Source organism: Phyllostomus hastatus, unplaced genomic scaffold, assembly GCF_019186645.2.
Source record: "Phyllostomus hastatus isolate PE091 unplaced genomic scaffold, TTU_PhHast_1.1 phas_contig_210, whole genome shotgun sequence".
In the NCBI taxonomy this organism is placed as follows: Eukaryota; Metazoa; Chordata; class Mammalia; order Chiroptera; family Phyllostomidae; genus Phyllostomus; species Phyllostomus hastatus.
Genome location: NW_025333737.1, coordinates 2,651,775 through 2,664,182, shown reverse-complemented (window position 1 = coordinate 2,664,182; position 12,408 = coordinate 2,651,775). Strand labels below are relative to the sequence as shown.

The 12,408-nt window shown below is 38.9% G+C and overlaps 1 protein-coding gene across 1 annotated transcript in view; it reads left to right on the top strand.

Annotated features, from left to right (window-relative positions):
* EFCAB5 (EF-hand calcium binding domain 5) overlaps positions 1-12,098 on the top strand; it is a 109,190-nt gene extending 97,092 nt beyond the window's left edge. Inside the window, exons 23-25 of the mRNA XM_045836018.1 lie at positions 1,066-1,352; positions 1,718-1,814; positions 11,905-12,098. Of these exons, the coding sequence (XP_045691974.1) occupies positions 1,066-1,352; positions 1,718-1,814; positions 11,905-12,098 (578 nt within the window). The remainder of the gene's footprint in view (positions 1-1,065; positions 1,353-1,717; positions 1,815-11,904) is intronic.
* The last annotated feature ends 310 nt before the right edge of the window (positions 12,099-12,408 follow it).

Below are 12,408 nucleotides of genomic sequence, written 5' to 3'. Positions count from 1 at the left end.
GGTGATGCACCATTTTACAATATAAGTGAGAAAAGTGAAGTTTAGAGAAACAAAATAACTTGCACAAAATCACTCAGTTAATAAGTGGTGGAGGCTGGATTTGAACTCCAGTTTGGGTGCTCTTTCCACTATATTACATAAAATTAATTCATCAGAACATCTCACTTTACAGATAAAGAAGCAAAAGCCCACCAAAGTAAAGGTCCAATAGCAAGCTAGGGGCAGAGCCAAGACCGGACCTCAATCCTTGTGATTCTATATCCATTAGGCTCCTCTTAGCACAAAACTAATTTAGACAGAAGGGGTGGACGGAGGCAGCATGGAAAACTTTGGCTACCTAGAAGACAGTGGATGGAATTGGAAGAGTAACACATATGTAAGTTGAAAGTTTTCTAGCCATTGCATAGGGTAGGGTAGAATAAGAAAAAAAAAAGAAGAAAATTCATGTCTTTTGAGTGTTCACTATGTATAAGGCCAGAACTAAGCATTTTTACACATATCATCTCATTTAATGTCCACAACTCACCAAGGAAGTAGAAATCAGCCCCTTTCTCACAGATGAGGAAGAGGTCCAGGGACAGCAGAACAAATAGCAGGGAGAATAGTTATTCAAATGAAGGTCTAACTCCAAAACATGAGTTGTTGTTTTTTTTTTAAGATTTTATTTATTTATTTTTAGAGAGGGAAGGGAGGGAGAAAGAGAGAGAGAAACATCAATGTGTGGTTGCTGGGGGCCGTGGCCTGCAACCCAGGCATGTGCCCTGACTGGGAATCAAACCTGTGATGCTTTGGTTCTCAGCCCATACTCTATCCACTGAGCTATGCCAGCCAGGGTCCAAAACATGAGTTTTTACCTTTCCTCAAGGCCTTGTCCTGTGAGTTTCACCAGGTGTAATTTCATTTCTGCCTTTTGATTTCATGACTAGAGAAACTAAGATTGTTTAAAATCATAAGACATGGTCTTTTTCCTGGGGAAGAAAAAGGTTACTATATTGTGCTCGGAATCCAATGAAAAAATAATGTATGTACTGAACAACCACATGGGACATCACTCTGTTCTTCCAGAGATTGAAAATGCGGGAGAAGTCCAGAGGGCAGGAGTTCTCTTCTTCCGAATCATGCTGCAAGAGCTGCAGGAAAGCCTCCAGATGCTTCCCTCCATGCACTTCATATCGCTGCTGCTCTATGATTATAATCCTCTAGCAGAGCCGGAATCTCTGTCAGACAGCCAGTCCCAGGAGGCAGAAGCCAACATCAAACTAATACACGACATCCTGATGGGGGTTATCTTGTTCGTTGATCCAGACCTGGAATTATCCAGCGACTTAGGAAACTGGGATAAATGTAAACTGGTAAGTTTTTGTTATGTATTCCTTTTATTGAAAAACAACCCACACAAGTTTAGGTATGCAAATAATAATTGCACAAATCATAAGTGTACCAGCATAAGAATTTTTTACACAATGAATATTTGTAATCAGCACCTTCATCAAGAAACAGATCCTTAGTGGCATCCCAAAGCCCTCCTTGGTACCGCCTCCCGTCACTCCCTCAAACATACACACTCACCCCAAGGGTGACCAGAAGCCTGACTTCTAACACCGTAGATTGGTTTTGCTACTCTCAAATGTATATAAGTGAAATTATATAAACTGGTGAATTGTGTACTCAAGTTCCACTTGCTGGTCATCCCATAACTTTTGTTCTTGGTTCACAGCACATTAACAGATACTTAGTTGAGAAAATTTGTGCCTTCGATCCAACTGCTAAAGATGTGAAAGTTAATTTAAAGCTCATTGGTGAATATATCAAAGGTAAATTTTGACTTTCATTATGGTCTAAGTCATACTAACAATAATAGTAAAACACAGTTGCAAGAGATATTTGAACAAAACAAATAGCTCACAAATTCAATTTTTGGAGAAAAATGGTTCTGATTAGAGTTGTCTGAAGGGAGGGACACTTTCTATCATCTACTGCATTCTCCAGAGTGGCCGCCTGTGCCCCACATGCGGGAGTGCAGAAGCACGTCTGTCTCTCACTCACTGACTGCACGTGCCTTACTCATTCAAAACCAAAAGTGAATAGGGGCTGCAGTGAGGCTAGGAAAGGAATACAGTTAGCCAAAAGGCTACTATTATCTTTAGTTTCAATGAAGAATTGAAGAAAAGAATAGAACATGAGTCTTTATAGATGTGTAATGCAAACTTTTTGGAGGAGGCGAGTCAGCAGGAATCAAGAGCAGTGAGGCTTCCAGCTTGGAGAAGGTCATGAGCTCTTGGGCCACAGATGACAACAAATACACAAGGGTGGGCAAAAGGGGGTTTACAGTTGTGAGTGCACGAAACAAAGGGTTTATTCTTATAATATTCTTTACTTATTAATCATTGCATTTTCCACATGAACAAGTGTAAACCTACTCCTGCCTACTCCTGTATGTATGCGAACACACGCTCCTCTATGGGTGCACCTTACCCCACCAGACACCTCAGGTCAGTTACATGAATGGAACACTAAGGAATTAAAGTTTGTTCCTTTATGTTACTCAAAAAAACTAATCATTAATTAGAAAAATGGCTCAGTAGAAATTGCTCACTAAACCATCCCCCCCTTCCCCCTTGCCCTCACCTGCTCCCTGTGGAAACTCTGGATCAAATCAGAAGGGTTTCTGGACTTTTGTGATGCCTATATTAGGCCAAGAGGCTTGGAACCAGAGAGACTCCTAGGGCAAGAGGGAGGAAAAGGCAACCCGGAGGAAGGCAACCACACCTCTCAGGGTGTCTGTGGCAGTGGACGCATGTAGAACAGGGGAAGCACGGAGCAGTGAGTCAGGTGCATGGATGAGAAAGGGGTCTCTGGCCTAGGAAGGCAAGATACTCCCAGAAGTTTGAGCATGCTAGAAAATAAGACAGAGCACAAGATTCATATAAAAGTTAACATAAATTAATGGGAACTATAAGTCATGTGAGTAAAGATTAGAGTTTTTTATTGGGAATGGCTTCTACTGTAGCCTCATGGCTCTGGGCTGATTCTCTGTAACCTCTGGATTTATAGGTGTTACAGGTATCACTTCTAAGAAAGTGATTCACAGGAAACAATAATAGCAGCAATAGAAGTGAAAACTTGTTCACTGTATACTTGCATAAACAAGGTCTAGACTTGTTCACTGTTCACTGGGGACTTAAAAATGCAGAAGAAACATTTTCTGTGTCAGTGCCTCATTGCTGCTCTTCCCTCTGGAGTAGATTTAGTCCCCATCATGAGACCCAGTATCCCCTGTTTTCCATGTGTGACCAGTTTGTCAAACTGACATTCTCCCCAAGCCCTTCCCCGCCTTGGTCCCCACCCAACCTGCCAGCCTCTTGGCCTAGATCCCGACCCTGCTGCCAGGGACATTTGTGTCCTCTCAGACACAAAATCTCCCCTTCTTGGGTGAGGACTCAGGCACCCACCACTGTCCAATCCAGTCCCCTTTCAGATGGGATCTGGAGGTGAGGAGCAGGCCCCTCCACTCCCTGCCTTGCAGGGGTACTCAGGAATTGGCTCTCAGCCTTTAGCAAGCCTATCCCCAGACAAAGGCAATTTCTGTGGAATTGTACTAATGTTTCAAGGGAATCTCTTCAGGCTCCACCTCCAGTTTGCCTATCAGAACTACCTCCTTGTCATAGACAGCCTTTTTGTGTCAGAAAACAGGCTAATTTCTGTTTGCTTGGCTTGCTGTCACCTTCAATCTGTGCTAATTCCTGAGCCCCCTTGATCGCCAATGCTCCCACCACCTTCTCTTTTCCAACAGTGTCCTCAGGTGGCAGGAGTACTAACTGCAGTAACCAGCTCTGGATTCAGCCAGAAACCAATATTCCCTAGGCTAGGCTACCCCACCACCAAAACCAAGCCCTTGGCATTATCACGGTCTCTGCAGCAGTCAAGACAGTTTGTCAGCCACCCAGACACCAACCTCATCTCCTTCAGATGCAATTGTATCAGGAAATTCTAAGCTACCCATTTGGGGAAAGGAAGGGGGAATCTTTGGTACATCTTTCTGTTTGTGCCAGAGAGGAGTCTTCTGGAATTGCCATGCATCACTCAAAGTTTGTCTGAACTTCCTAGCAGCGTTAAGTAAGGCACCTACCTACTCAAGGACCCTACTCAGCATGAAATGCTACCAATGATATCTGTAGGTTCTGCTCAGGATGGGGAGGGACTGTTAGCACAGCTCCTAACACACCAAGCCTTCCAAACTTACGGTTTTCCCAAGAAGATAGAGTTAGGGCTGATGACGTGCCCACACTTTCTTAGGACTTCTGCTGCCAACTCCTTCTACACTTCATCCTAGTTTTAGAAAGGAGCAGTTTTTTAATGTTCAGAAAAAGTGAACTTTATTAAGATAGTGACATATAACATTCTATTAGTTTAAGGTATGCTACATAATTTGATATATGTATACACTGTGAAATGATCATCACAATAGGTTTAGTTAACACCTATCACCACACAGTTACAATTTTTTTCTTGGGATGAGAGCTTTTAAGATCTACTCTTGTTTTAGCAACTTTCAAATATCCAAAAGGTATTGTTAACTGTAGTCACAAGGGTTTGCATTACACACCCAGAATTTACTGGTTACAACTGGAATTTGTACCTTTTGACCACCTTTACTCATTTCTTCGACCCCGCAATCCTCTCCTCTGGTAACTACCAATCCGTTCTTTGTTTCTATGAGTTCAGTTTTTTTTTTAAATATCCCACATATAAGTGAAATCATGCAGTATGCATTTTTTCTCTCTGATTTATTTCACTTAATATAATGCCTTCAAGGTCCATGCATGTTGTAGCAAATGGCAGGATTTTCTTCTTTTTTATGGATGAATAATATTCCATTTCACATACCACATTTTCTTTATCTATTCATCTGTTGTTGGATACTTAGGTTGTTTACATGTCTTGACTATAGTAATGCTCCAGTGAACAAGGGGGTACAGATATCTCTTCAAGATAGTGACTGTGACTTCATTCCCTTCAATTATATACCCAAGAGTGGAGTTTCTGGATCACATGGGAATTCTATTTCTGATGTTTTGAGGAACCTCCAGACTGTCTTCCAAAGTGGCTATATCGATTTGCATCCCCACCAACAGTGCACAGGGGTTCTGCTTTCTTCACATCCTCGCCAATACTTGTTGTTTCTTGTCTTTTTTAATCATAGTCATTCTAACAAGAGTGCTGTAATAGCTCACTGTGTTTTTGATTTGCATTTCTAGAAAGGGGTATTTTGTATTCTGGTGGAATTCCAGGCAGCTGCGCCATCTTTAGATTGTGGCTGTCATCTGTGACGGAGCAGCTTTGTTCAGTATACTTGCCTTCCCAAGGCGTTGCTGTCATAGGAATTTACTTTGCCATTCTCTTGGTTCATTCTTTCTTGGTTTACTCCTGTGTTTTGAGGCAGCATATCTCCAGTAGTTTTCTGAGTAAGAGTGCATGAATGGTAATGGTAAATTTTTTGAGAATTTTCATGTCTGAAAGTTTGCCAGGTAATATAATTTTGAAGACATTGCCCTCATATCTTCTTTCAAAAATTGAGATATAATTCAAATACCACAAATTTTACCATTTTAAAGTGTACCATTCAGTGGGTTTTGTATATTCATCAGGTTGAGCAGCCATCAACACTGTCTAATTTTAGAACATTTTCATCACTCCAAAAGAAACCTAGTACACATTAGCTGTCACTCTCCCATGCCCATCTCCTCCCCAGCCCTTGGCAACCAGTAATCTGCTTTCTGTCTTTACTGATTTGCCTATTCTGGACATTTCATATAAATGGAATCATATGATGTGTGGGCTTTGTATCTGGCTTCTTTCACTTTGCATAATGTTTCAAGTTTCATCGATGTTCTAGCATGCATTAGTACTGCATTCCTTTTCTATAGCCAAATAATATTCTATTATATGGATATACCGTATTATATTTATGCATTTATCAATTGATGGACATATGGGTTATTTCTACTTTTGGACTATAGTAAATACTGCTGCTATGAACATTTGTTTACAAGTGTTTGTGCGAGTATATGTTTTTAATTCTGGTGGGTATGTAGCTAGGGGTAGAATACTGGGTCATATGCAAACTCTATGTTTAACTTCTTGAGGAAATGACTCCATGGTCACCAAAAACTTGGAAACTTCCAAGGTTGAAGTCGAGAAACCTGAATCCTTTCTGAGGTATGATTCTGTGCATGTGACCTTTTTCTCTTTTGTTTTGTTTTTCTACAAGCTGCAGAATCACGCCTTTATCCCCAAGATTATGAAATTTCATAATGATGTACTTTGATAGGAGTCTGTTTTCATCCATTGATAGGAGCACTCGCTGGCCCTTTTCAGTTGTGAAACTCAGGTCCTTAAGTCCTTGATGATGTCCTCCATGAAGGGTGTACTTATGGCTGTGTAGTCTGTGCACTGCACAAAGGTGCTCTGCTGAGGACGTGGGAGGGGTCAAAATCTAACCAGGAGTCCATTCATTAAATTGTATGCTTTAGCTTAACACCACATCTTCTTGGAGGAGGGACATTGCTTTCTTCACACATCTTTTTCTAGTCATCAAGCTATGTGCTCAGAATACATTCATTCACAGTAGGTGTGTTTTTCTCATTTTCACAAAGGTGATCTAGAGGTTGGTGGCCCTGCCCTTTCTTTTTTGTGTTCTGTCTTTGGAACTCCTATTGTTTAGACATTGGATCTCCTAAATTCAGTCTCCAAAATCTGTGTATTTTCTCTCCCATTTTCCATCTTTTTGTCTTCTTGCTTCACTTTCTGAAACATTCTCTTAACCTTCTAATCTATTGAATTTTTTTAAATCCTCACTCCAGTACATGTTCACTGACCTTAGAGGGAGGGGAAGGGAGAGAGGGAGAAACAACAAAGTGAGAAAGAAACATCAGTTGGTTGCCTTCTGTATGTGCCCAAAGATTGAAACTGCAATCTAGGCATGTGCCCTGACCAGGAATGGAACCCACAAACTTTTTGGTGTATGGGACGATGCTCCAACCAACTGAGCCACCCAGCCAGGGCTCCTATTGAATTTTTATTTCTGCATGTTTTAATGTCTAACAGCTTTTGTTGTTAATGTTGTTGTTCTTCAAATATTCACTTTCAACAACATCTTGTCCAGTTTCATGAATGAGAAGTATTATCTCTCTGAAGATATTAATGATCATTTTTTTTTGGAAGTTTTCTCCTCCCTGTTGTTTCTCCCCTTTCCTCCTGTTCCAGTGTTTTGGTCTCTGTATCTCATTTTCTTTACATCACACCACTGGGCAACTTCCCCTCCACAATCCTAGAAATTTATCCCTTCAAGAAGGAACATAGAAAGCCCTGGCTGACGTAGCTCAGTGGATTGAGCACGGGCTGCGATCCAAAGAATCGCAGGTTCAACTCCCAGCCAGAGCACATGCCTGGATTGCAGACCCCCAGCAACTGCACATTGATGTTTCTCTCTCTCTCTCTTTCTCCCTCCCTTCCCTCTCTAAAAATAAATAAATAAAATTTAAAAATTTTTTTAAAAAAGAAGGAACATAGAAAGTCTGTGGATTAGGCAGCATCAGACACAGTTGAGAGGAAGAGTACCAGAGTGAAAACAGGAAGAGTATTAGTGTGTCTCCTGAATATTGAGACACCTGTAGGCTTTCCCCAGGAAGCTGCAAACAAAAAGGAGCAAATATCCCTGACTGGTGTGGCTCAGTGGGTTGGGTGTTGTCCCGCAAACCAAAAGGTCACTGGTTTGATTTCCAGTCATGGCACATTCCTGGGCTGTGGGACAGGTCTCTAGCTGACAGCATTTTGAGAAGCAACTGATTGATGTTTCTCTCCCTTCCTTCCCTTGTCTCTACAAATACATAGGTAAAATCCTCCCCTCAAAAAGGAGCAAACAAAAGGTACAAATAACTGGTACCTGTACCATTGGAGTGCAAGAAAATAATGCAGGACTATTATTTGTAATATATTTATCCCATCAATGTCTAATTTCTATTTTTTAATGTTTTAAAATAAATACTTTATAAATAAATATACATGTATTGGATCAGACTCAACATTTGTTCCTGATAGAGAGACATGACCAAAGAGTTTGGCCATGCATTAAAGTATGAATTTTTGTAAACATAAATTGCATTAATTTCAATTTGTACATAATTTTATTTATAGCTATATCATTTTAAAAAGCCAATTCAATGTAATGTTGTTGTACAGAAGTTGTATTTACAATAGCAACAAAAGTAATATACTTGCAGGAACTCAATGTTCAGGCTGGAGTAAACCTCCACTGAAGCTTTGATAACTAAAATTTTTTTTTATTTTAAAGATGTAATTTATTTATTTTTAGAGAGAAGGGGAAGGGAGAGAGAAAGAGAGGGAGAGAAACATTGATGTGAGAGAGAAACATCTTTCGGTTGCTTCTCGCATGTACCCTGACTGGGGACCAAACCTGCAACCCAGGCAAGTGCCCCAGCCTGGCATCAAACTGACGACATTTCGCTTTGTGAAGCAATGCCCAACCAAATTAGCTACGATAGTCAAGGACAAAAATTTTTTTAGAGAGTTAACTTAATTCAGTGTTAAATCAGAGATACACAAATGGAGATTTAATTAGAAATATTCTGTTTTCAGCAAAATGAATTCCCTAGGTAATTCAAAGTTTGATTAAACTTGAATCTGTTTCACAATCAATAGGTTTATAAACAGATTCAAAGGTTGACTCAGCAATTATTCTAGTTCAGGTGTCTTCAAGTAATTTATTATAACTCTTACAAAGGCAAAGCATAGAAAGCATTATTTCATATAGTTAGAAAAGGAAATAAAAGCAGTGTGCTTGTTTGAAAGCATGAAATCTGTGCAAGCTACTGCAAAGAGCTGGCATCTCTCCACCACAAGAGGGCAGTAGCACTCAACCGTTGCTAATGGGAACCCCACAGAGCAGCGACTTTCAACCCAAGTGCCACAAGAATTTTTAAAACATGCAATGCCTACTTAGTCAGGGGCACCGGCCTCTTTTCCCTTAGATTGTCAAGTAGAAAATGACAACAACCAACACAACAATAGTCGTCATATGTAAATGCCATCTTGAACCATAAATATATAGGCCATATAATAGAGTTGCATCTTATTGGTTACGTCTCATAATAAAGTTGTGTCTGATTGGTTAATTCTCGGTGCCAGAAATCCTTGTATATGAATATGGGCACCTGATTTTTTTTAAAAGTCACTTTGAAGCAAAAATGGTAGGTAATTACTATTATTATTTTTATTAATCAATCAAAATCATTCCTAGTTTTTTGTCAGATGGGAAAAAATATATTTTGTTGTGCCACAGAAATTTAATAATTAATTTAGGTGTGTCATGAGATGAAAAAGGTTTAAAATCTCTGCCACAGAGCAATGGAGGTTTCATTAGAGGAATCATTAGAGCTAGTTGTTAATGCATCAACCTCTCATTGGAAAGGGCAGGAAAATGGAGCTTTGGCCCAGACAGGTTCAGAGCTTCTGTTCCTAGTAACAATAAAACAGGAAATAAGCAACAGAGGCTTGTGAAAGGGAGTGACCTCGCTCCCCATCCTTGTGTCCTTGAATCACCATGGAGATGGCTGACTGGCTTAATAATGGTTGCAGATAGGGGTCTATTCATTTGGATGTCAGATAAGAGCACTGGCAGGCATCATTGGAACAGAGCTCTTAATGGGGGCTAAGGAAGGGGATAATAAAAGCTGTGGGGAGCAGGAGAGCTGTTGTATCTCAGAAAATCAGTTAGGACTGGTTTTAGAAGTGTGCTAGGGTGAACTTTTATTTAATTTTGATACATAACACTAAGATAATCAAAGTAATCTTTGCATCCTGTTGCATTACCTTATTCCAGAAACTAATAAATACAAAAAAGAATTGATTATAACAAATGCATCTCAATATTTTAAGTATGTATGTTGATTGGTCTTGTATTTCCCATAACATGAGATGAATCAGGTATATTTAATGTGTTCCCATGACCAGCATTTGTTTTTGTTTGTATTCATAATTGTCACTAATGTTACTGAGTTATAATGTGAAAGGACTTACTATTTGAAAAACCTAATTTAATTATTCCATAATTTAATGTTGCTTTAACATTTATTGAGTACTTACAATTGGAGGAAAAGACAGTGCCTCTGTGTGTGTGCATTAAAAGACTATTTTAGAACATTGTGTTCACATTTTAGTCAGTTTCAAATAAAAATTGAGACTTGTGAATGTTTTCCACATTCTTTGTGCCTTCATGTTGATAGAAGATAAGGAAGTTAACAATGTTCTCTGTTTTGTCGTTTAATAGATATCCATAAGTGACATAATTGTCATTGTTGCTAAAAAGCTATGGATAGATGGCATTTAAAACCTCTCATTGAATTATAAGTATTATGTATGGTTTATTCAACTCAAATTAGCCAACATTTATTAGGCCAGTCATTGTATGAGATACTAGAAGTAACAAAAATGAATCAAACAAAACAACAAGAAAATAGACCTGAGGGTGAGAGGCTCCTGAAAATTTAATTTTTTGAGCAACTACTCTGTCACAGATTTTTGCATATCTTTTCATATTAATCTTCACAACAATTCTGAGGTATTATACCTGTTTTATGGAAGAAGGGCTCAGAACAATTAAGTGACCTGCTCAAGGTCACAGGACTAGTTGGAGTAGAGTCAAGACTGGGACCCAGATCTGTTCAAGTCTACAGTATATTCTTTTTCCATTGGACCATTCTATCTGAATTTTAGTCATTGATGTTAGGGTGGCCAGTGATGTGGGCTGTGAAAGAAATCACAAAGAGAAGAAAGTGTAGAGAGTAAAGTTTTTATTCACTCTCCAAGGAAGGATAGGGGCATAATGTAGAGCAATACACTAGCATGGGCCGGGGGCTTTGAGCTTTTATTGGATTATAATTGGATTAAAAAAGGTTGGAGGGGATGTTGTTGTGTGGCCCCTGGGCTGTTGGGGAGTTATAGCCCAAGGCTGCAGTTTGTTTCAATGTTATCTTCTGCCTGTGGCTGTAGTGAGTGGTTAGTTCTGTTCTTGCTTTCCAGTAATTCCCGTCCTGGGGACAAAAGCTCAGAGGAGTGAAATAGCAGTCATGTTTAACAGGGTCATAGGCCGGCTCAGCAAATGGTGCCATGATAGCAAATGACACTCACTTTATCCTTTCAAGTGGCTCCGGGGGAAAAAAGTAACTTTTATAAATGGCAGTTGAATAGTTTGCAACTTAACAAATGAATCATAATATACCTAAAGATAATTTTAAATTAGGAAATATCCCAAATATAGAAGTTTGAGACTAACACCTGTGCAGTCATTATGAAGTCATATTGTATATCCTACCTTAACATTGTGCATGCTTGAGTCAGACATTTTTAAAGAAATGAAACATTATAGAAACACTTGAGACTCTTACCCTGCCCTGATTCTATTCCTCTTCTTCCTCCCTAGATAACACTATTTTGAACTTGGTATTTATCATGCATGATTTAATTTTACTACATGCTTATGACTCTATAAACAATATATTATTTTGCAGGTTTTAAAACTTTTAAAAATTGTATACAAAGAACATACTATTCTACAACTTACATTTTGTGCTCAATAATGTTTTGAGATTTGTCCACATGATGTATATAGCTTTAGTTCTTTAATTGTTAAATGCTGTGTAGTATTCCATTAACCGAATATACTAAAATTTTGTAATCCATTATCCTCTGATAAGATAAACAAGAGTCTGCTATGGTTTTGATTTCAGACATATCTAATAAACTTTCATCATAACACTGGAACTTATATTTTAATTTAAAAATACATAACTATCCACACTAACTTTTTTTTTTCCTTTGATGCAGATCATTCCCGCATTGAAGTATGGAAATTTGGTAACATCGTCATCGAGTACCTATACCACTGGTCACACATCTGTTTAGCTCTCATAGAGATAAACCAAAAACTAAATGATTCTGTTAAACCTCCTTTCCCCTCCAAGACTGACTCCCGTGTGTATGCAAAAATGCCGGGTGGAAATTGGCTAGGTAAATGCTAGTGGAATTGGTGCTGTATTTGGGATATTTTCGTTATGTTCAGTTTTGTTAGCTATAAAATATTTCCAACTGGAAAGGAGTGCCACATAGACATATTCTGTCCCTAGATACTTACCTCAGCACTTTCTAAAACCACAAGTGCTACCTAAGGAGAAATTTGATCTAAAAAATATCCACTTAATATAGCCATAACCAAATGCATATTAGAGCACATATTTTAAAATTTCCTTTTAGTTTTAACTTCATATCTGCCATGGGACTACTATGGTTGATTAGACATAGTTATTTTAATTTTTTTAAGGTGCAAAGTAA